This window comes from Scylla paramamosain, chromosome 46, assembly GCF_035594125.1.
Source record: "Scylla paramamosain isolate STU-SP2022 chromosome 46, ASM3559412v1, whole genome shotgun sequence".
NCBI classification, from domain to species: Eukaryota; Metazoa; Arthropoda; class Malacostraca; order Decapoda; family Portunidae; genus Scylla; species Scylla paramamosain.
In genome coordinates, this window is record NC_087196.1 from 1,325,713 (window position 1) to 1,351,794 (window position 26,082).

Consider the following 26,082-nt stretch of genomic DNA (forward strand, 5'->3'; position numbering starts at 1 on the left):
ACTTCACAACCTTCTATCTGATCGCCAGTATGGGTTCCGTCAAGGCCGCTCTACTGGTGATCTGGCTTTCCTTACTGAGTCTTGGTCATCCTCTTTTAGAGACTTTGGTGAAACTTTTGCTGTTGCCTTGGACATATCAAAAGCCTTTGATAGAGTCTGGCACAAAGCTTTGATTTCCAAACTACCCTCCTACGGTTTCTATCCTTCTCTCTGTAACTTCATCTCAAGTTTCCTTTCTGACCGTTCTATTGCTGCTGTGGTAGACGGTCACTGTTCTTCTCCTAAATCTATTAACAGTGGTGTTCCTCAGGGTTCTGTCCTGTCACCCACTCTCTTCTTATTATTCATTAATGATCTTCTAAACCAAACTTCTTGTCCTATCCACTCCTATGCTGATCATACCACCCTGCACTTTTCCACGTCTTTTCATAGACGTCCAACCCTTCAGGAAGTAAACATATCACGCAGGGAAGCCACAGAACGCCTGACTTCTTTCTAAAATTTCTGATTGGGGCAGAGCAAACTTGGTATTGTTCAATGCCTCAAAAACTCAATTCCTCCATCTATCAACTCGACACAATCTTCCAGACAACTATCCCCTCTTCTTCAATGACACTCAACTGTCCCCCTCTTCTACACTGAACATCCTCGGTCTGTCCTTTACTTATAATCTGAACTGGAAACTTCACATCTCATCTCTAGCTAAAACAGCTTCTATGAAGTTAGGTGTTCTGAGACGTCTCCGCCAGTTTTTCTCACCCCCCAGCTGCTAACTCTGTACAAGGGCCTTATCCGTCCATGTATGGAGTATGCTTCACATGTCTGGGGGGGTTCCACTCATACTGCTGTTCTAGACAGGGTGGAATCAAAAGCTTTTCGTCTCATCAACTCCTCTCCTCTAACTGACTGTCTTCAGCCTCTCTCTCACCGCCGCAATGTTGCATCTCTAGCTGTCTTCTACCGCTATTTTCATGCTAACTGCTCTTCTGATCTTGCTAACTGCATGCCTCCCCTCCTTCCGCGGCCTCGCTGCACAAGACTTTCTTCTTTCTCTCACTCCTATTCTGTCCACCTTTCTAACGCAAGAGTTAACCAGTATTCTCAATCATTCATCCCTTTCTCTGGTAAACTCTGGAACTCCTTGCCTGCTTCTGTATTTCCACCTTCCTATGACTTGAATTCTTTCAAGAGGGAGGTTTCAAGACACTTATCCACCAATTTTTGACCACTGCTTTGACCCTTTTAAGGGACTGGCATTTCAGTGGGCATTTTTTTTTTATTAGATTTTTGTTGCCCTTGGCCAGTATCCTTCCTACATAAAAAAAAAAAAAAAAAAGGTAGGAAAGGACACGGTAGGTAGAGTTTGGTCAGTGAAGATGCAAGCATGGAGGCACAGTTTTGGAAAATAGGAGGATACCCATAAACCTTCTGATAGTTAAGGCCAACGAGGACATGGAGCTCTGAATCATCCTAGGTAGAGTTCTTACCAATTATTTGAGCGGAGAGCTCTGCTTTAGACATAGATGTAATGGCAGTGGTGCCTTCAGGTTGAAACAGAACAGGCAATGCTGAAGGAGAGTTAGAATTTGAAATATTTTTACATTTTCTGTTGATGAAGGGGTAAGGTGTTGCACTAATTTCTGTAGGTCGTGCAGGATAACCGAGTTAAAGGCTAGTTCACCGGGTTGGTCAGTTAAGAGAGAGGAAACCCAAAGCTGGCAGTGGACATTGAAGTCTCCAAGAATGCAGATCTTGCCCAAGGTTTCCTACACTTTTTGACTTCAGAGTTAGTTCTACCATAGAGGCCTTATCTATACTTTCTCTGTAGTTCTCTCTCTCTCTCTCTCTCTCTCTCTCTCTCTCTCTCTCTCTCTCTCTCTCTCTCTCTCTCTCTCTCTCTCTCTCTCTCTCTCTCTCTCTCTCTCTCTCTCTCTCTCTCTCTCATGTCGACGTGATTACTTGGGTTATTAACGACGCTTTTTATCTGCAAATATGAAATCTCGGTGGAAAGAGTGTAATGAACACCATGTACCGCCACTCACCAGCGGTGTGTAGGGCTTGATGAATCCCGCCACGTCGGGACTGACACCCGGGCGCGCATACATTACATTCATTTCGTCGAGATAAATCGCCTCGCTAAAATCTAAGGTAGCAATTCTTTCCGGTGTTGGCGTGAAGAGTGTACCGGAACAATCCATCTCCTGCAACAGACCAAAAGATGGAGACTATATATGCGCAATAAGAAAAGTGGACGATTGTGAAGAAAAAGTAAGAATTAAATTACTTATCTGCATAGTGGGATACTGAAATCTAGCAAACATCGCGCCTCATGGAAATATACCATTTAACGCTGAACAACTTTACTCTTTATTCTTACTATTTTTTTTTTTTTTTTGTGAAAGAAAATAGAAATAACAACAACAACAACAACAACAACAACAACAACAATAATAATAATAATAATAATAATAATAATAATAATAATAATAACAATAATGATAATAATAATAATAATAATAATAATAATAATAACAATAATGATAATGATAATAATAATAATAATAATAATAATAACAATAATAATAATAATAATAATAGTAATAATAATAACAATAATAATAACGTTGCATGCGTTGGTTGAACATTTAGTGTTTATTGTAAGATGATGACTGATTATAATTTTTCATCTCAGTGCGCAACAATTTTAGGAACCTGGTAAAAAAAAAAAGAGAGACTCGCGTTTTAGAGTCAAGACTGCAAATTATGTTTATCTCTTGGCCACGTGAAAGTAAATAGTATTTAAAAAAAAAAAAAATAGATATAACCAAACGATAAGTCTTCTAGTAGGGGCATGGAGCACACAAGAAAATAACATAAGGTATAAGAAACTAAACATAACACAACTAATCACAAAAACCGTCCTTTGTTTCCTCATTGTATCAGGACGGTCTTCACACACACACACACACACACACACACACACACACACACACACACACACACACACACACACACACACACACTGTGTGTGGACACCCACACCCACCACCTCGATACCCCCCGGTCAGCTGTCACCAGGACCCACCGCCCCATGCCCGACTCAGCCATGAGGGAGTTTGGGCAGTGGATGACACAACACCAGTGGACCGAGGTGCTGGATGTGGAGGACGTCCACTTAAAATGGCAAAATTACGTCGCCACCACCACAGAAGCTTTCCACCGCTATTTCCCAGCCAAGAGCGTCACAGCGCACCCGTCTGATGCCCCCTGGATGACCCCCGCATTAAAAAGACTCATGCGTCAGCGGACCTGGGGGTTCCACTCCTGCCTGGTCCTATACAGGAAACTAAGAAACAGACTGATCAGGGAGATTAAGGCTGCCAAGGCAAGTTATTACCCAGACAAGATACACCACCTCAAGCTGGCCAACAACAGACAGTGGTACGCTGAGATCAAAGCTTTGTGTGGCCTACAAAAGCACACTTCATCTCTTCCTTGCACCTCACACCTTCCTGCTAATCTCGCGGCTCAGGAGATGTACGATCACTTTGCTGCTATATGACAAACCTTTCCTCCCCTCCACATCACTCCGCTTCCTGCCTATCTTCCCACTCCCTCCCCTCCCCCCATTGTGCAGGCGATGGATGTTTTTAAGAAAATACTCAAATTCAAACCAAGATCAACCACACCCACTGACCTCCCCATAAAGATTTACAAGGAGTTTGCTGTAATAAACGCATCTCTCTCCCAACACTCTTGCCCCGCGGACTGGAAGACATCTTATGTCACCCCCATCCCCAAAACTTCCAGTCCACAGTCACTAGGTGACCTCAGGCCAGTCTCTATTACCCCCATCCCTAGCCTTATTTGTGAAGATTTTGTGTATGACTGGGCCTACACCAAAATTTGTAATACCGTAGAAATCAGACAGTTTGGAATTATTAAAGCCACCTCCACCTCCTATTACCTGACCAGCTTCCTTGAATTCATCCACAGCCACCTGGACAAGCGAAACACCTCTCTAGCTGTTGCTTTCATGGACTTCAAAACAGCCTTTGATCTTGTTGATCACACTGTTGTCGTCAGCAAGGCAATAAGTCTGGGTCTCTCTCCTAACCTGGTAGCGTGGCTAACCAACTTCCTCACAGGGATGCGTCAGGCCGTTCGCTATCAGGGCTCTGTCTCTAATTTCCAACAGCTGACATGTGGGGTCCCCCAGGGGACCAAGATGGGTCCACTATGCTTCCTCCTCCTCATTAACGACGCCCTCACTGACACCCACCATCGCTGGAAGGATGTGGATGACTGCACCGTGGGCGTCCCAGTTTCCAACAAGAACCCGGACTACTCACCACTACAAGCAATTCTGGAGCGACTGCAGACGTGGACGGAGGAGAGCAGGATGACCATCAACCACAGCAAAACTGTGGTGATGCATTTCTCTACCTCCTCTGTACCAGTGCCCCTTCCCTAGCTCACAGTGGGCCCTCACCCCCTCCAGGTGGTCCGATGTGCCAAGTTTATCGGAGTCACGGTGGACGACCAGCTGACCTGGAAGCAGCCTGTCCCCAGCACCGTAAAATCAGCTACCTACAGGCTGTACATGCTGCGCACACTCAGGTCGCTGGGGACGCCGACAGACGAGTTAAGGGGGGTGTACCTCACCTTCATCCTCCCCAAACTCATGTATGCCTCTCCAGCATGGTCCTCCTCCCTCACACACACTCAACAGCTACAGCTGGAAAGTGTGCAGAAAAGGGCGTGCAGGGTCATCCTTGGCCCTGCCTACACCACCTATGAAGAAGCCCTGATTATCCTGAGTTTGTCCAGACTATGCACCAGGTACCGAGAGGCTCTGGAGAAGTTTGGAAGGGGACTACTGCATCATCCACGTCTCAGACACATGCTGCCGCCTGACGCGCCTCGCCCGGTCCGTGCCACCAGACACCACAACAAGATAACGCCCTTAAGGCGAGCCATCAATCCAATAGTCCCTTCTAGATTTGACTTACCTTTAGGATTAATGTTAAGTATTTCCCCACCCCCTCTGTACATTTTCAGTTTGTTAACTACCTAAATGATAAACCGTTTATTATTATTATTATCATCACACACACACACACACACACACACACACACACACACACACACACACATAGAGAAAGAGAGAGAGAGAGAGAGAGAGAGAGAGAGAGAGAGAGAGAGAGAGAGAGAGAGAGAGAGAGAGAGAGAGAGAGAGAGAGAGAGAGAGAGAGAGACGCAACTAGGAGTGGATACTTACTTGTCGCTGCAGCAGACCCATGATGCCTGTCCACGAACCGTTGGGAAGGAGACGCCCATACTCTCGATGTTTCGATCTCATCAATTGGAAACTAAAACACATGCGTAGATTATCTCACCAAATAAATCTTTCACATGATTGTATGGTGTGAACTTTCAGCATGAAACTAAATATTTGTTCGTCCCTACAGCAAATTATTTTTATATTAGTTTCAGAAGCATGAAGCCGTCTTCTCTTCCTACGGTATAGGTTCAAACATTTTCCGTTATCTTGTTATTAACCTAGAAAAAAAGAAAAATCATTCTTATATAGTTAACGCTTACAATGTACATGTTATTTGTATGTGCGTCTGTCCCATGCTTCTGAACACACAGAGACAATCTGTAACGTTCAAAGAAGGCCAACCTACCACAGACCAAGATGCTTCTCTATGATGTGAAGAATTGTCACCATTGGACCACTGAACGTGTAGTTACCTGGTGTTCCAGAGATGTCCAAGGCATAGATGAACTGTAAAGAATACTATTAGTAGGTGTACAGGACAGCGGAACAGTGAATAAGAAAAAAAAAATGCCACTGAATAGTAGCCGAAAAGTTTGCAAATTAGGAAAACTTCTTTATCGTAGACAATCTACAAGTTCTAAAACACTTCAGCGATGAATACAGTCATTGGGTTCTCGTCATTTCAGTTCACGGACTGAGATCCTATGTTTTCCTCCTAAGACAGCCTGTTTCTTCACAACTGTAATAATCCGTTAATAACATTTTCAAATTTAACTGGCAAGTTGGCGATAATAAAATGTGTATAGGAAATATTTCTCTCAATTAAGATAAACAGAATAATACATAAATAAGTATGGGCATAGTATTTGCGAGTAATTGACTTTTAACTGGCTTTTAACATTACGTGAACCCTTTAGCAAACTGCAATCAATAACGTGAGGAAAACTAAATTTGCTCTATAAACTAATATATATATATATATATATATATATATATATATATATATATATATATATATATATATATATATATATATATATATATATATATATATATATATATATATATATATATATATATATATATATATATATATATATATATATATATATATATATATATATATATATATATATATATATATATATATATATATATATATATATATATATATATATATATATATATATATATATATATATATATATAAACGCGATATAGCCATTGTTTTCTGTGTTGTATGTGAATTTAATATTGGGATGTTTTTAATTAATGATAGTTGTGTAATTTAGGTATGTGTTGAGATTATTAGAATAAAAGAAAGGTGTCTTCAACGTATCTTCTGTAAAACATAGGTTTGTATTCACTAGGGTAATCATTCAGCCAGTTGGTTTCATGGTGACATATGAAAGCATTAGGAAGAGTGGGGCCAAGACAAGAAACCGCGGCCACGCAATCAACTTGAACATATAATTTATTATTAAACAAAAAAAAGTGGAGTTTTGAATTGCTAAGTATAATAAGCTGACAAATTGCTTTTTAGTGTAATTAAGATTAGTGTTATGGTCCTTAAATAGTTCATTGCAGATTACCTGAATGGTTTCATCAAGGGGGATATTACTAAATAGTGACTTTACATAATAACTTGCATTGACAGTATTATTAATTTCTAATTTATTTATTTCTTTAATGAAATAGTAAGAAATTTTCAAGGTGAATCTATTTGATGTTAAAGGTTCAAATATAGGGACAAAATATTTAGCTAATTTATAATTAAAAGTATTAATGGTACTGAGGATGAGCCTAATAGGATTGTCAGCTTTGTGAGTTTTCGGAAGGCCATAAAGGATGCCCTGGGACGAACCATTAGTGAACAGGTTATTAAAGTTATCTTTAGTGATAACATTTAGTTTAAGGAGACTTCTTAGCAGTCTTGCTAATTTACGATAAAATCAATTGTCTTAATTATTAGTTATTATACACGACTAAGACGTATTAATGACTCAAAATTAATACATGATAAAATAAATCAGAATAAAAAAAAATTTGCAGCTCCAGGTATCTTGATCAACAATGGAGTGAAAAAAACAAAAAAAAAAAACAACATCAACCAGAAACTGATGTACTTTCACTGGGAATCTTACACACAAAATTAGTGAACATAAAGGTAATTTGACACGTACTCAGAAACAACTATCTCATCCCCCTTTATCTGCGATAAGAACACGCTCACACGAACATGACCACCCCTTCAGAATATTACATAAAGCAGATGCACATAGACATTAAAATATTAGAAGCTATTTATATTAAACACTCAAAATCTGAATTAACTAACCAGTTATCATCATTATAGCTGTACATTTTATAAACCTTTCCTCAGAACTTTGATTCCTGAGTTAGTAGTCAATCTATCTCTCACAACATAACCCTCTGTCATTTCTCACCTTTCTAATATATATATATATATATATATATATATATATATATATATATATATATATATATATATATATATATATATATATATATATATATATATATGTATATATATATATATATATATATATATATATATATATATATTAGAGAGAGAGAGAGAGAGAGAGAGAGAGAGAGAGAGAGAGAGAGAGAGAGAGAGAGAGAGAGAGAGAGAGAGAGAGAGAGAGAGAGAGAGAGAGAGAGAGACAGGTTGTGTCTCAAGTTAAGATACATACATCGGGATTTGATAGTTCAAATAATTCTAATTTTGCGAGAAATTAACGTGTAATTTGTGTATTGCGGGAATCGCTTCCTGGGGTGGGCCTCTGCTTCCTTCTTTCCTTCCTTGACTGGCTATGTGAGTGGCGACGCGCAGCTTTAAACGATAATTTTCTTTGTACAATCTACACAGTCAAAGCCTTACAGGAAATAGTTTGTGAATGACAGATTAAATTTTTTGTAAGTGTCAATGAGGAAACTGTACAGATAACACAGCAATGCAATATTCGTTAAGGAGGGAGGAGAGGAGATCTAAGCGTGAGTAATGGAACAGGTTTGAATAGTTCATTAGGAGTTGCCATGCCGGTCAACTTGAGCTAAGGTATGCAGGGTGGTGGACATGTAAATTATGGACGGTTGGCCTAGCCTAGAACACTAGCTCAAGAGTTTAGTCTGTTGAGTTTCTGTCGCTTTAAGTCACACTACGGGATTGGGTTGTGTAGCAAGTGGCAAGTGGCTGCATGATAGGTGACAGCAACAAAAGTTCAAGATTGAAAATTTACAGGTTTGGTGAACAAAACAACAACGAAAGACACCACACAATTTCCCTAAAGCCTGTGTTCAAGCTGGAACAGAATGATGACTCTGGGCTCATCGTTGGTTTAGTGACCTGACATATCAGTAGGATCAAAAGTATGTATCCGGTGCCAACCCAGACGGCTGGCCTAAACACTCGGAAGGTTTATGGACCTGATGGAGTCCCTCCTATTGTTCTCCGATACTGCGCCTCCGTGCTGGCACCTTGCCTAGTCAAACTCTTTCAACTTTGTCAACATCTACCTTTCCTTTTCGCTGGAAGTTTGCCTACATTCAGCCTGTTCCTAAAACGGGTGACTGTTCTAATCCCTCAAACTACCGTCCTATTTCTTTAATTTCCTGCCTATCTAAGTTTTTTTTTTCAATCTATTCTCAACAGAAAGATTCTTAAACAACTATCACTTCACAACCTTCTATCTGAACGCCAGTATGGGTTCGTCAAGGCCGCTCTACTGGTGATCTTTTGGCTTTCCTTACTGAGTCTTGGTCATCCTCTTTTAGAGATTTTGGTGAAACTTTTGCTGTTGCCCTAGACATACCAAAAGCTTTATGAAGAGTCTGGCACAAAGCTTTGATTTCCAAACTACTCTCCTACAGCTCCTATCCTTCTCTCTGTAACTTCATCTCAAGTTTCCTTTTTGACTGTTCTGTCGATGCTGTGATAGATGGTCACTGTTCTTCTCCTAAATCTATTAATAGTGGTGTTCCTAGGGGTTCTGTACTGTCATCCAGTCTCTTCCTATTATTCATCAATGATCTTTTAAAGCAAACTTCTTGCCCTATCCACTCCTACGCTGATGATACCACACTGCACTTTTCCACATCTTTTAACAGATATCCAACCCTTCAGGAAGTAAACAATTCACGCTGGTAAGCCAAAGAACGCCTGACTTCTGATCTCTCTCTAAAATTTCTGATTGGGCCGGAGCAAACTTAGTTCAACGCTTCAAAAACTCAATTGCTTCATCTTTTAACTCGACACAACCTTCCAGACAACCTTCCTCTCTTCTTCAATGACACTCAAATGGGCCCGTCTTCTATGCTAAACATCCTCAGTCTGTCCTTTTCTTATAATCTAAACTTGAAATTTCACATCTCATCTTTAGCTAAAACAGCTTCTATGAATTTAGGTCTTCTGAGACGTCTCCGCCAGTTTTTCTCACCTCCCCAGCTGCTAACTCTGTACAAGGGCCTTATCCGTCCATGTATTGAGTATGCTTCACATGTCTGGGGGGGTTCCACTCATACAGCTCTTTCAGACAAGGTGGAATCAAAAGCTTTTCGTCTCATCAATTCCTCTCCTTTCTTCAGTCTCTTTCTCATCGCCGCAGTGTCGTATCTCTTGCTATCTTCTATTGCTATTTTCATGGTAACTTCTCTTCTGATCTTGCTAGCTACATGCCTCCCCTCCTCCCGCGGCTTCGCTGTACAATACCTTCTTTCCCTCACCCCTATTCTGTTCACCTCTCTAATGCAAGAGTTAACCAGTATTCCGTATCATTCATCCCCTTCTCTGGTACACTCTGGAACTCCCATCCTGCTTCTGTATTTCCACCTTCCTATGAATTGAACTCCTTTAAGAGGGAGGTTTCAAGACACTTATCCTTTAAATTTTGACCACCACTTCGTACCCTTTTCGGGACCGGCATCTCAGTGGACTTTTTTATATTTTATTTTTATTAGATTTTTGTTACCCTTGGTCGGTGTCCCTCCTACATAAAAAAAAAAAAATCTTTTAGCACGTCGTCAGGTGAAACACTTGGAAAAGGACTGACACGATCTCTTATTTAAACACAAGATTATGAAAAGAGAATAGTTGGTTTCAACTACTCGCTTGTCAATTTCAACGGTTTCATGACTCAAAACCGGGAAGCTATCTACTTACAAAGTTTCAATGTATGTACTTTAATTATTCTGGTGATGTCTCAGTGAAAAGATTATTATAACCTGTTGAGTTAGAGAAATATAATTTCTTCGAAGATAGAAGGATAATGGTAAAAAAAAAAAAGATGTACCTCATGGTAATTAGTGCCCATAGAGAAAAGAGCTGTAGTTTAGGCCGCACATGTGCTTCTTTTTAATATCTTCTTGAAGTTTTAGCTCAAGACCAACACTATATTACAGTGCGTCATTAGAATTGCAAAAATTTAATTATTTCCTTGTCCTTGCCCTTATGTGATCGGTTTTGTAATGGAATTTTGTAATGCAATTAATTAATGCATTAAGTAATGTAGTTAATTAATGCAATAATAAAGAATGCAACTGTTAATGACAAGAAGGAATTAATATATTCCATATTTGTTTCTGATTCTTATTGTCTACTTTTTTATTTTGCTTCCTCTCCTGTTATCATTAATAAAGAAGTTACCATTGTCTATTACAGTATGAAAACTATGATTTTCATGTTTGCTCCCGGAATCATGCAAGTCATTCACACAGAAATAAATAAAAAAAAAAAAATTATATATAATATATATATATACAGTATATATATATATATATATATATATATATATATATATATATATATATATATATATATATATATATATATATATATATATATAATCAGCAACCCTGACACTTCGTGTAACATACTGAACGTACTGAGGACTTACACAAGTACTATGCATCGCAATTATTCACGCAATATCCATTCCGTTTAGCCATTAAACCAGTCAAGAACTGAAATAATAATAGAACGACAAAAACACCTAAAATATTCCATCTGAGCACACACCACCAATATCCTTTCCTCCTATTTAAAGTGTTGATCATCGTCAGCATTATCATCGCTACACACGACAGTGGAAGAGTCTGAAAACAAGTTTTCATACACATAAGAATTCTTGTTGATGAGATTAAATATTACAATTGTAGGGACTTACTATTTCCACGACTACTTTAAGGCATCTTGTAGGGTTAGTTGCGTCCATTGTTCTATCAGTAATGTTCTGTCTGGTTGTGGTTGCTGTCCGTCGACAGATAAATAGAACGCGGTTCATATATTCACTAGTTTAAGTTCCGCCCCTTTTGCTGCACGCTCCCAGAAGGCCGCGCTATTGGCTGGTGAAATACACGTATGACTTTGAATGGCCAATCAATGAAATCCACTTTGTGTAAAGGAAGTAAACTATAGTTTTCTCACCTAAATGTCAGGATCCATATTCACAAAGATTCTTAGAATTATGTTTAGAGCTACGCATAAAGCTGTGCTGATATTAAGACGGTGCTAAAGTCTGGGTTAAGCATAAAGCAGTGGTGTGTGAATGGTGTCGGTGTAAAAAAAAAAATAAAATAAAATAAATCTTAAATTTCTTTATTTCGTGTTATAAGTGCAGTATTTTTGGTGGGTAAATTATATAAAAAATATTTTTGATTTTGTAAGTATATGAGTCATTTTGGTCTGTTTATGTGTAAATTAGATTCCGCGCAAGGTGCGAGTATTTTGCCTCATTGTGTAAACCAGTGCTTCCATATATGATCAATCTTTTGGTTTACGTTCGTCTTATATATAAAGACACAGTTCAAGAAGCAATTTTGTTTTGTCGCCTCTACCCAACTGCACAACAGGAGAAGACATTTTTTATTTGATCAACAGTTTAATGAAAGACCATGAGACTGAATGGGAGTGCTACGTGGGAATAAGTACTGATGCAGCGATGTCATGGAGCGATGATGGAGCGAGGAGAAACATTAAGGACTTTTAGCTCTTATTAGGATTTTTTTCTCTCAGTTTCCTGGATTCACTGCTGCTTTCACATAATATCTGTTGCCTAAAAAAAAAAAAAAAAGCCAGCTAAGCTGGTCTGTTCTTAATGATTAAGGGGAAATTGTCAACTTTAATGCTAACCTAATAAATTCTAGGATTTTAACAGTTCTGTGCAGCGAAATGGGCAATGAACATAAAATACTATTTTTTGCACACAAAAGTACAATAGTTGTCCAGGGTCAAAGTTCTGCTATGAATTTTTCGAGATTCGATGTGAAGTTCAATAGCTTTTTTTGTGGATCACCCATTCGATTTTTCTTCTCGCCTCTGTGATGATAACTAGATACAGAAACACATGTAATTGGTAGACATTTTAAATTTTGAACGAGATGAACCTTAGTCCGCAGGGTATCAGAAGCACAACGTTCAATACACAAGACAAGGTAGAAGCAATGACTAAAAAAAATGTTTACTATATATAAACGTAGGATTTAAAGAAAAGGTGTCAACTGGGGAGTTCACAGTGTGCTGCGTTGTCAGTGGTCGTTGGCTGTTTAATGTAGGACTTGGTATACGCTCCCACAGTTCTCTGGAGATGCATCATTCTAAAATCATTCTCATGGTACATCTTGATGCACTGCGACTATATCCTACAAAACATTAATCGTAAGAGTTTAAGCTAACAGTTTCCACGTGATTCGGTGGTGTACACTCTACAGAATAGTATTATGAGTTAAATACCGCATCTAGGCTCTCAATGTTTTCACATTTTTTTTTCTATTCTCCTGCTATATATTTAGTTTCAAATATTTTGCCAATGGTTTCTATGGAATTAATGTTTTATCTGGCAAATCCCGAAGATAATCGAGCTAGTATTAATTATGATGCAGGGATGTTGTGACGGCCGAAAACATGCCAAACCGAAAAAAAAACCGACGTTTATCAGGCACACCCACTTCTCAAGAGGGTGAGGGAAAAAAAAAAAAAATGAGGCATGAGGATAGAGTTTGCAATGGTGTTGTTAAAACCCCGGTCTATATATGTGCTGTGGCTGACTGCACGTACATATCACGAAAGAAGAACCAAGGTGTGAGAGGATGGGATTTATTTCCAAAGAAGAAAACGGCAACTCAGAGAAGACATTGGGAGACACGATGCCAACAGGCAATTTTCACCGGTGTCCTGCTAGGATTTCACATCAAATCATGGTTGTTTCTTTAATATGTGCCAGGATTTATAAAGTTGAAAGCTAAATGTATAACTTGAATGAATAAACTAAATTTACATAGGAAAGAAATTGCATTTTTCTCAAACCCAAGATAATGTGCGTTGCATTTACCTTGTTTAGCCACATTTCTTGCTCTCCGCTTGATGAAGGTTACTAAAAATTTCCCCAACATTTTACTAGTCCGTATAATAAACACAAATGACGTATTTTTTTTCCACCATATATATTAGTTTATCTAGGAAAGATGGCCGGGTACACACCTACATAGATGTACAATAATTAACACAGGAGCAACATAAGGTATAATAAATACTCATCATTGCATCTGTTGTGATATGATTTTGTACTTTGTATAACACACCGCATGTTCTGTAAAGTTTCAAACTTTCTTCTTTAATGTGATGGTTCCAAATTAAGTATTCATCGATGTATACACTGAGAAATTTTGTATAAGGAACTCGTGCTATTATTCCATCGTGTAGCATTACCGACGGCAAATAACTTTTCAATATATATATATATATTATATATATATATATATATATATGATATATATATATATATATATATATATATATATATATATATAATTATATATATATATATATATATATATATATATATATATATATATATATATATATATATATATATATATATATATAATATATATATATATATATATAATTGGTCTTACAAATATTAAGCTTTAGTCAATTATATTTAATCCATTCACGTAAAGAGTGCAAATTCAGAACAAATTTAAATACAAAGGAGGAATTTTATATTATTTTATTTTTTTTATCAGATATTAGAAGAGTGGTGCCATCTGCGTATAACGTAAACCTGAATTTAATGCTGGAGTAAATAATTTCGTTAATATATTACGAGAAATAAAACTGGTCCCAAAACAGATTCTTGTGAAATACCTGTAGATATCAATTAAGTATTTAAATATTATGGATTACAGTAAACAGATTGTTCTATTATTAATGTAACTTAAATAGTTGTAATGGCAGTCCTCTGATACCAACGTTTTCTAATTTTCTAAGAAGAATATTATGATTGAGGGAATCGAAAGCTTTAGAAAAATCAATAAATAACCTAATAACATAATATTTCTCACCTAGTAGTTTGTTAACACTGGAAACAAATTAAAGAATTGCTGTTTCTGTGGAATGATTAGGTCGAAAACCATACTGACAAACATAAAGTATATAATTGTCTATATTATTATTTAGAAGTCTTTTAAATAATTATTTAGAAGACAATAATATGTTTTATTATTACTAAACGATGAGTAATAATTTTTCTAGTATCTTACTAAAAGCTGATAGAATGGAGATAGACCTACAGTTGTTATTGTTAGTTTTATTTCCAGACTTGTGTAAATGAATTATTTTAGCTTATTCTGTTTTTTTTAGGGAAAAATTTCTGTTTTCAAGGACAGATTAAATATATGCGACAAGGAAAGTGAAAGCAAAAAGGAAGTATGTTTTAAAACTATCGGCGTGTGTGTGTGTGTGTGTGAGAGAGAGAGAGAGAGAGAGAGAGAGAGAGAGAGAGAGAGAGAGAGAGAGAGCTGTGTGTGCACTATACCAGGAAATTTCATATTGGGGCCCAGAGATTCATTACAAAGCGAGCTAGCCAATGTACCACAGACGCGCAGTTGCCTTTTAACTTAAAAAAAAAAAAAAATGACGAAACCATTGTTTTCTATTGGATGATGAAAGGTAAAAAGATGAAGAAGAATATAATCAATTACTCATGGTTAGTAAGGTATTTTTAAAATAAAGTATTGAAAATGTCACTTAATTTCAATTCCACATTTTATTTTTGTTAGCAAATGGCATCTTTGTAATTGAGAGAGAGAGAGAGAGAGAGTGAGAGAGAGAGAGGAGAGAGAGAGAGAGAGAGAGAGGAGAGAGAGAGAGAGGAGTGAGAGAGAGAGAGAGAGAGAAAAAGAGAGAGATTTAAGATGAATACTTGAGACTTCTGTTGATGAGAGAGAGGAACAGTCTCTGGAGTCTTTGTTCTTTATGAATAAGATGTACAGATTCTACAGAGATATGTACAAAAATCCGAGACTCTGGGGATGAGTTGCTCTCCAATACAAGCCGGTTCGTCACTTTACTTTATCGTGTAAGAGAAGTATGTACCTGGATATTTAATTAAACACTTCTTGTCTTTTAAGAAATCAAAATATCGTGTGGTTATTATTTTTTTTTCGTTTTATTAAATTTATTTTATATGTTCATTATCATTATTATTTTTATTCATTTACTTATTAATTTATATTTTTTATTTCATCTTTATTTATTTCTCTATTTATTTTTTTATATTTTTTTTTATTCTTCATGCAAACATTCTTGTTATTTTTTCAATTCATGTTATTTTTTCAATTCAGACGTTGGCCGCACGTTAATAAGTATATAAATTATAACATAACAGAGAGAGAGAGAGAGAGAGAGAGAGAGAGAGAGAGAGAGAGAGAGAGAGAGAGAGATAAGAAGGCGGAAGCAAATCGGAAGTTAAATATCAATAAATGAGACATGAATAATTAAGTAGACATTAACGGACAGGCAATTGAATCACACACACACACACACACACACACACACACACACACACACACACACACACACACACACACACACACACACACAGACACATGCTGCCGCCTGTCGCCTCTCGCCCGGTCCGTGCCACCAGACACCACAACAAGATAACGCCCCTAAAGGCGCAGCGCACGGACTGGTACAGAGTCAGCGCGATTCCCATCATGGTGCGAGACATCCGTCAATAGTATTTCCGTTCTACATTAGACTTACTTTTAGAATTAATGTTAAGTATTTCCCCACCCCCTCTGTACATTTTCAGTTTGTTAACTGCCAGAATAATAAACCGTTTATTATTATTATTAATACTATTATTACACACACACACACACACACACACACACACACACACACACACACACATATATATATATATATATATATATATATATATATATATATATATATATATATATATATATATATATATATATATATATATATATATATATATATATATATATATATATATATATATATATATATATATATATATATATATATATATATATATATATATATATATATATATATATATATATATATATATATATATATATATATATATATATATATATATATATATATATATATATATATATATATATATATATATATATATATATATATATATATATATATATATATATATATATATATATATATATATATATATATATATATATATATATATATATATATATATATATATATATATATATATATATATATATATATATATATATATATATATAAACATATTATTATTACTATTATTATACACACACACACACACACACACACACACACACACACACACACACACACACACACACACACACACACACAAACAAACACACATACACACACACATGATTTTATATATATATATATATATATAGAGAGAGAGAGAGAGAGAGAGAGAGAGAGAGAGAGAGAGAGAGAGAGAGAGAGAGAGAGAGAGAGAGAGAGAGATGAAGAAGTTCCGAGAGACAATAGAGGTGAGCAGGGAAAGTATCCAGAGTTCTTTCTTTTCTTCACTTTATTACTTGCAACGTTTCACCTTTAACCAAGGCATCTTCAGGCTAAAATATATGATTATATTTAATGCAATATAAAAATATATAATTTAAAAAAAAATAACATGCAAGGGACACAACAAAAAAAAGGTAAAAAAAGAAAAACCGGCATACATATGTTGGTTTCTCGGTTTTACTTCATTATTTTGCCCTTTATGTGTTTTTATTATTTTTTAAATTTTATTTTTAAAATTACGTTTTTTTTTCTTTTTAATATAATCATATATTTTACCTTAAAAATACTTATTGTGAAGATTAAACATTGCAAATAATAAAGTGAAGAAAACAAAGAGCTTTGAATGCTTTCCCTTCTTATCTCTCTCTCTCTCTCTCTCTCTCTCTCTCTCTCTCTCTCTCTCTCTCTCTCTCTCTCTCTCTCTCTCTCTCTCTCTCTCTCTCTCTCTCTCTCTCTCTCTCTCTCTCTCTCTCTCTCTCTCTCTCTCTCTCTCTCTCTCTCTCTCTCTCTCTCTCTCTCTCTCTCTCTCTCTCTCTCTCTCTCTCTCTCTCTCATAAATCGTAGTGTATTCATTAGTTGTAATGATGGGTGACGCTGGAGTAGTAATGATTAATAAGAAAAATATTGCATCATAATGTATAATCATAGGTACCCAATAATATTAAGCACCTATATATTATACTTAAATAGGCGCATTATGTATATATTATATAAAGAATGCACTTAATGCCGTAACCTGTTTGCGTACTTTGATTATAGCAAAAAGGAAACTTTAATCATGGAAAATGTTTTGGAAAAAAATATGATATATACATAAGGTAAAATAATAGTGATAGCAATAGCAAAATTGTGGTGGGATAAAAACAAGTCACTTAAAATGACACGGCACAAGAGGAAGTATAATTAAATCTTAAAATAATGTCGCACGTTCCCCCAAATATATTTCAATAAATGATCAATTGGGACGTTAGGAATGGTTAGATAAATTCATTTCATAAAAAAAAAAAAATAACAATAAAAAAAAAAAAATATATATTTTTTTTTATGTCATCAATGTTCTTTTTTTTTTCTTTTATCTAATTTCATATATAGTAACACAAAAGAAAATTTTTGGATGTACATTTTTTATTGGAAAATTAGATTAGAATTTTGAAACTCAATCTTCTTAATTCGTAGACAGACAACACAGTACAAGAGGCAATGGCAATAATCTGGTGTCCACGCTGTAACACAACACTCTTTAAAAATAGTATCATGTGTAAAGATCCTCAAACATGGAACACTTTAACAACAAATGTTAAGCGTGTTAATGAGAGTTCTTAGGCCTTCTCCTTTTGATATTTCACTTGACCTTATTTTTGTAATGTAATGCTACTGTATTAAAATATAAGGTGCTTTTGTAGATTATTTAAACACGTATTATCGTTATTATTATTATTGTTATTATTATTATTATTTTTATTATTACCATTATTTTATTATTATTATTATTATTATTATTATTATTATTATTATTATTATTATTATTATTATTATTATTATTATTATTATTAGTTATAATTATTATTAAGAACTGTGAATTTAAATTACTGTAATTATTCAAAATATTAATTATAATAATTACTAATTATTAAATATTGTACTTGGTTGTCTGTAATACATATTGTATGTTTACGTATAAATCCGTCTGTCAGGAAGCTGCTACTTGACAGACTGTGCCTCAATTCGGTATTTATATCAATCTTGTGTTAATGTTATTTGGTGATGGCAATCAAAATTATTTTACTTTGCTTTACTTACTTTACATACACACACACACACACACACACACACACACACACACACACACACACACACACACACACACACACACACACACACACTGTATAAATAGAGAGAGAGAGAGAGAGAGAGAGAGAGAGAGAGAGAGAGAGAGAGAGAGAGAGAGAGAGAGAGAGAGAGAGAGAGAGAGAGAGAGTGAGAGAGAAAGAGATAAGGGAAGCTGCAAGAAGCGACCAGGCTTACACGTGGCACTCCCTGTATGAAATATACCTACCTATTTCCATTTATCATCCCTATACATAAACCTGTCTAATCTTCTCTTAAAGCTCTCTAATGTCCTAGCACTAACAACGTGATTATTGAGTCCGTTTCACTCATCTACCACTCTATTTGTGAACCAATTTTTTTTCATATCTCTTTCCTAAACCTAAATTTTTCGAGCTTGAACCTGTTATTTCTTGTTCTACCCTGGCTGATGATCCTAAGAATTTTGCGTACATCCCCCTTGTTATAGCCCTCATACCACTTAAAGATTTCTATCAGGTTCCTTCTTAACCTACGTCTTTCTAAAGAATGTAAATTTAACAACTGATTCTAATAGACCTATATCTTTCCTGTAATGTGGGGACCAGAACTGCACAGCGTAGTCTAGATGAGGTCTGACCAGCGCCAAGTATAAGTGTAATATTACTTCAGGCCTTCTACTTTTAACACTCCTAAAAATGAATCCTAGTACACTATTTGCCCTGTTTCTGTCCTCTATGCATTGTTTTCCTAGACGGAGCTCAGAGCTAACTATAACTTCTAAATCTTTCTTGTACCCCGTACCTACCAGAGCTTGGTTGTTTAATGTGTACTTACTGTGCGGGTTTCCTCTACCTACGCTAAGTACTTTGCATTTATTGATATTAAATTGCATTTGCCATCTGTCCGTCCATTCATTCATCCTATCTAAATCTGCCTGAAAGGCGATGGCATTCTGACCTAATTAATCTACCTATCTTTCTGTCAGCCGCAAATTTACTAACATCACTACTAATTCCACTATCCAAGTCATTGATATATAATAGAAATAACAATGGCCCTAATACTGATCTCTGTGGCACCCCATTAATTACATGATCCCACTCGGATTTCAAGCCGTTTATTACAACTCTCTGTCGCCTGTCGCTAAGCCATGACCCTATCCAGCCTAACACCTTCCCATCTATCCCGTGTGCCCTAACCTTACTCAGGAGCCTTTGATGAGGTACCTTGTCACATGCTTTACTAAAATCCAGATATAAGATATCATAATTATCTCCATTATCTACTGCCTCGTACACTTTACTGTAAGAACTTAACAAGTTTGTCAGGCAAGACTTCCCCTTCGTGAAGCCATGCTGTGACTGATTTATCAAGTTATGTTTGTCTAAATGTTCCCTAATGTTCCTCGCTATTTTTGACAACTGAAGTTAAGCTGACAGGTCTATAGTTAGACGCAAAAGTTTTATACCCTTTCTTAAAGATGGGTACTACATTAGCCTGCCTTCACATTACTGGTACCTCACCTGACTCAAGTGATTTCCTAAAGATAGAAACTAACGGCTCACTGATAACTTCTTAGCATTCCTTAAGTACTCTTGGATATATTTCATCTGGTCCTGGTGTCTTGAACTTTTTCAGCCCATCTATATCTTGTTCCACTATCTCCCTAGTTATGGAAATATCTGTCATTTTCTCATTCTCATCTGCTCTAAACATCTGTTCACTATCTGGCATATCCTGCATGTTTCTTTTTTTTTTTATGGGTAAAGACAGTTAAAAAATAATCATTTAGAATTTTACTAATCTCCTCCCCAGAACTAACCAGCTCTCCATCTGCTGCCTTTAATGGACCTATAGTATTCTTATTCTTCGTCCTGTATACCTGATAAAATCCCTTGAGGTCCGTCCTCGCCTGGCTGGCTACCTTTAATTCATAATTGCCCTTTGCTTTCCTCGTTAACTTCTTGACTGTTCTAACTAATTCTTTATATTGTGACCTTAAAACTTCTTCACCTGCCCTTAATCTCTTATATATACTTCTCTTACGCTCTATATAATCCTATATAATATCTAATATAATGTAATGTTAAATAAATAAATAAATAAATATATATATATATATATATATATATATATATATATATATATATATATATATATATATATATATATATATATATATATATATATATATATATATATATATATTGTCAAGATCCCGGTTATCTTACCGAGAAAGTGGACGGTACATTGATCCCGGAAACTTTTAAAAGTCTGGATTTTTAAAGGCTTATCTGAAATCGTCAGTTATTAAACCGTCTCACAAAACCCTTACCTTGGCACAGCATATCAGGAATCATCTTAATGCCGGATCAGTGTTGGGGTAGAAAACACAATTATTCTATATAATAACAGAATATATTGATAATAATGTTAACTTACAAATTTGTTGAGGTGATACACATTAAAGGAAATTAGGGAACAAATTTATATCCTAGACCACCACAAGGTAATTCCCACACTCAGTCACAATACGTTCCTCCTAACTCAGGCTCTTATATCGCCTCCCTTATTGCTTAAAGGTTGTACACACAAATATATGACATTGCCACGACCCTAACCACAAAAAGGCTGCCTCTCACCCTATTGCTATCCCCTCAGCATTACGTCACCGATACAGCTCACCAACCAAATTTCAGCGAACAAAAGCTCTTGGTACCACAAAAGACTCACCAACTTGATCCTGGATATCAGTGTTATCCCACCACATCGCTGATACTTCCATACACTCGCTCAATTACCACGACACTATCCAAATTTACCTCGTGAGAATGCCACCCCTTGTTCTACCTCTGGGCTCCTATGTATCCTGAAATTCTACTGACTCAGATATGAGAGGCAGACACGTATCACCCCTCGCCTCAACACACTTCACCTCAAATACGCCTTTCCCCTTACATATACATATGTAGAATTTAAATTTTTACATATAAAATGAGTAAACAAGCCTTATAACAACTTATAACTAAAAATAAAGATATGTTTTAAAAGGAAAACGGAACACAGGGGACACTAAGAAAAGTGTTCCTTTTCAGGGTTAACTCAGCAAATAATATGACAAAATATAAAAAAAAAATATATATATATATATATATATATATATATATATATATATATATATATATATATATATATATATATATATATATATATATATATATATATATATATATATATATATATATATATATATATATATAGTTTGTTACTTGTTTCGTTGTCTTTTCTCTGCCCGCATTCAGCTTATGACATGGAGGGCAAGGGTGGTAGCTGAGGTGACAAGCATCACAAGCCTCCTGGTGCCGTACTTATAAAACTCTACTAAGGTGCCATCCAAGTTAGGAAAAGAACTTAACCTACGAGACGTAAGCGCTAAGTAACCGTCCTACCAGGAGGCTTTGTTAAGTAACCGTCTTAAGTCACTGACATCGCTAACCGCTAACATGAGCAGACGTTGTGTAATGTTTTTAGATAAATCTCGCAAAAAAACGGGTGAAAATGCGTAAAAATGATATCTAAAAAAAAAAAAAAAAAGATCTAGTTAGTTTTCAACAATCATCTGTTCATTTTAAACTTAATAATTAAGGATATCTATTTGCCACTGTTGTTGTCATCTTGTCAAAGCAACAATCAGTTGCCGCCAACTTCGACAGCGCAACATGACGACTCAAGTCACCACGGAGAAGAGGATTAGGAAGGCAAACTGGATGCCAGATGAGACCCTTCATCTGGCCCAGTTATACTAGATACACGCAAAATTAGTTCGCAGTGATTTCTCAACTGCAAGCAGTGTTCCAAGCAAGCAAGGAACACTGTGTGGAGCACCATCATTCAGGAGGTGTCTGCTGAGTGCGGCATTTCTCGTACTGAGAAGGAGTGCCGTAAGAGATGGCAGATCATCAAGTCTGAGGCGCAACAGAATGTGTCCAAGCAAAGAGAAGGTGACTACCACAGGTAAGAGTTATTCATTTCGTAGCAGTTTTTTTTGTTATGTTTGTGTTTGAGTTGTCTCAAGATTTATTGTAACATTTTAGGCTAGATAGAAATTTCGTACTTCCATCCTACCAACAAATTTCTGATGCATCTTGTTTCTCCTTTTAGGTAATGAATTGGAGAGGCAAGGCAATTTCACTTAAAAAAAAAAAAAACCTAATAATAATAATCTTCTGTTGATAGCTATAACAAGAAATGAAGTAGTAAGTAGAGCTGGGTTATTTGCATACATTTCCAGTGCGCTAAATCTCTTCTGAATTATTCACCTAATGTAATTCAACTGAATACAGAGAATATATATATATATATATATATATATATATATATATATATATATATATATATATATATATATATATATATATATATATATATATATATATATATATATATATATATATATAAGTAATGAGTGCAGAACTAGGACACAGTTAACCTACCTTTATTAGGCTCACCAAGCACTCACCACAAGAACCCACTGATTAATTTAAACCTCCTGCTTAGGTTCACAGAAACCCAGGCCACAATTTAAAAATTTAATGGTTGAGTACATAATAAAGAAAACACAAATGAGTACATAATAAAGAAAACACAAATAAAATATGAGTGCTTAACACTCTTAGAGGCCACACTGCTGGCACTCCAACATACCTGATCCCATGAGAAAATGGGTAAATCCACATACAAATAAACAGGAGAAATAAACACTTCACGCACCAACACAAGAAATGTTATATGCCACTGACACTGTCCCACCCTAACCAGTACCCCAGGACCCTCACACCCTATAGGCCCAACCGCACACCGACCCAATGCGCTGAAGGTACGCCACTACCACTACCCTGAAGTACTGCAGCTCTTCCTCCATGCACGGCGGTATTAACACCATAGCAACCAGGGACAGCAAGTTCCTCACTGCAGCCTCCTTAGTTCACAGTATCTGCTACGGTGCCACCTCACTGACGTCCCACAGCACACTGCCAAGACCAAACTCCTGCCAACCAAGCATACAAATCACCACCCTATCTCCCAATAATGTCCCCCAATGTACACTGTTTCACCATGAAAGAATACAACAAATCCCAATAACATACCTGCAAATCAAATGGCAAATCCACCACTACTCTGCACCCTGTCTCTCTCTCACTCGCCTCTCCCGCCAAAATCCCCACAACAACAAACCTTCAGGGCCTTAAGACTCGTTTTGGCGGGACTCGCTGACTAGTCTGTGAGCCTCTCGCAGGCGCGCCCACTTCAACTTCTTACACTCACCCCCCCCTGAACTTTGTGCATGCCCTCATGCACAATCCCCACAGCCAACACAAGACGAACCCGTTGCACCCCTTTCAGCAATCCTACTAGACCTCCTGAGTTGAGGGGCCTGAACCCCCTTAACCTGCTCTGAGCCTTCACCACTCTGTCCATCTGGCTCTTCACCAGGCCCTAGGGCATCCTCTCCCTCCTGCTCAACCACTGAGTCCACTTGTTTCTCTGAGTCCGGTTCTGGAAACCCAAAGCGCTTTAACACTTCTGTCATATCTGGCATTTCTACTTCTTCCTCCTCTGGTGGCCCTTCATTACTTGTCCCTGCTGGCACTTCATTACTTGTCCCTGCATTGCCCTCACTGCCATTCCAAGGACGCAAGTTACTGCGATGTAACACCTTACTACAGCCGGACTCACCTTCTGGTCTGACCCTATACACCCCACTCACCCCATCCAACACCTCCTCAACTTCCCACACCTCAGCTGCAAACTTAGGCTGAATCTTCCTCCTACCTAGTACTGCATTGTCCCTTAGCAACACTTTTTGTCCCACCCTCAATGGCTCTGCTTTTCCTTGCTCCTGACGCTTCCACCTATTGGTATTGTGGAAACTCTTGATGTTCAACTTAGCTGCTTTCCAAGCAGCCTCCTGTGTCTCTCTGAGCTTCCTAATCCACATGCTGTGGTTAGTAGGCTCACTATCAGTTTCCTCACAGAACCTATCCAAAGGTAAATGGGGCTCCACACCAAACAACAAATAATGGGATGAAAAACCAGTGACAGCATGGGGTGTGGTATTATAGATGGCAGTGAGGCTTGACAAGTGCCTAGGCCAATGCTCCCGCTGTTCCTGACCAAGGGTAACTAACATCCCATGTAAGGTGCGGTTAAACCTCTCACAGATCCCATTTCCTTGAGGGTGATACAGGGTGGTACGAGACTTGGCTACATGGTAATACTTGCATAGTTCCTGCACTAACTTTCCCTCAAAATTCCTACCCTGGTCACTATGTACCCTTTCTGGGCAACCAAAACGGTGAAAAATCTCCTCCACCAAGATCTTGGCTACTGTGCTTGCCTTTGGGTTTTTAGTAGGAAAGGCCAGGGCAAACTTGCTAAACACATCCGTCACCACCAATACATTTTCCTTGCCATCCCTGGCCGGATCCAGCAAAGTGAAGTCAACAGCCAACACTTCCCAGGGGCGGTTGGCTTCCAACGTACCCAACTTAGTCTTGGCCCGCACACCCTCCTCCTTCCCCATGACACAGACTTTGCACTTTGCCACATACAATTTGATGTCTTCATGTAGTCCTGGCCAAGCAAACCTATCCTTCACTAGTGACGTTGTTCTAGCAACCCCTTGATGACCCCACTGATCATGAGCGGCTTTAAGCACTTCTTGTCTCTGATTCACTGACAACACCACTTTCCACTTCCTAGAATCTGTCTCCCTTCCACGCCAGTAGATCACCCCATGCCTCATAATGAAGGACCCTCTCACTCTCCACCATTGTCTAAACTCCTCTACTTGTAGCAACTGCCTTAGTTCTGCTGGCCTCACTCTACCAATCATTTGTCTCCACAACTTCCCTACAACTGGACAAGACTGTTGCATATCCCTAAGCTGCTCCTTACTGGCACCACGCCATACCTGCATCACAGCCACCCCTTTCACCGAGGTGTTAGGACTGGTTTCCCATATCTCCTTCTCTTCCTCCCCTCCCTCAATCAATTCCTGGGGCCTCCTCGACAATCCATCCGCGTTACCATTCTCCTT

At 37.1% G+C, this 26,082-nt stretch overlaps 1 protein-coding gene across 1 annotated transcript in view; it reads right to left on the reverse strand.

The window, feature by feature from the left end:
- Positions 1-11,530, reverse strand: part of LOC135094758 (glutamate receptor ionotropic, kainate 5-like) — a 75,040-nt gene extending 63,510 nt beyond the window's left edge. Inside the window, exons 1-4 of the mRNA XM_063995116.1 lie at positions 11,470-11,530; positions 5,691-5,791; positions 5,282-5,372; positions 2,043-2,201 (exon numbers count right to left, since the gene is read on the reverse strand). Coding sequence (XP_063851186.1) covers positions 2,043-2,201; positions 5,282-5,372; positions 5,691-5,791; positions 11,470-11,517 — 399 coding nt within the window. The 5' untranslated portion in view covers positions 11,518-11,530. The remainder of the gene's footprint in view (positions 1-2,042; positions 2,202-5,281; positions 5,373-5,690; positions 5,792-11,469) is intronic.
- Between the last annotated feature and the right edge of the window lie 14,552 nt (positions 11,531-26,082).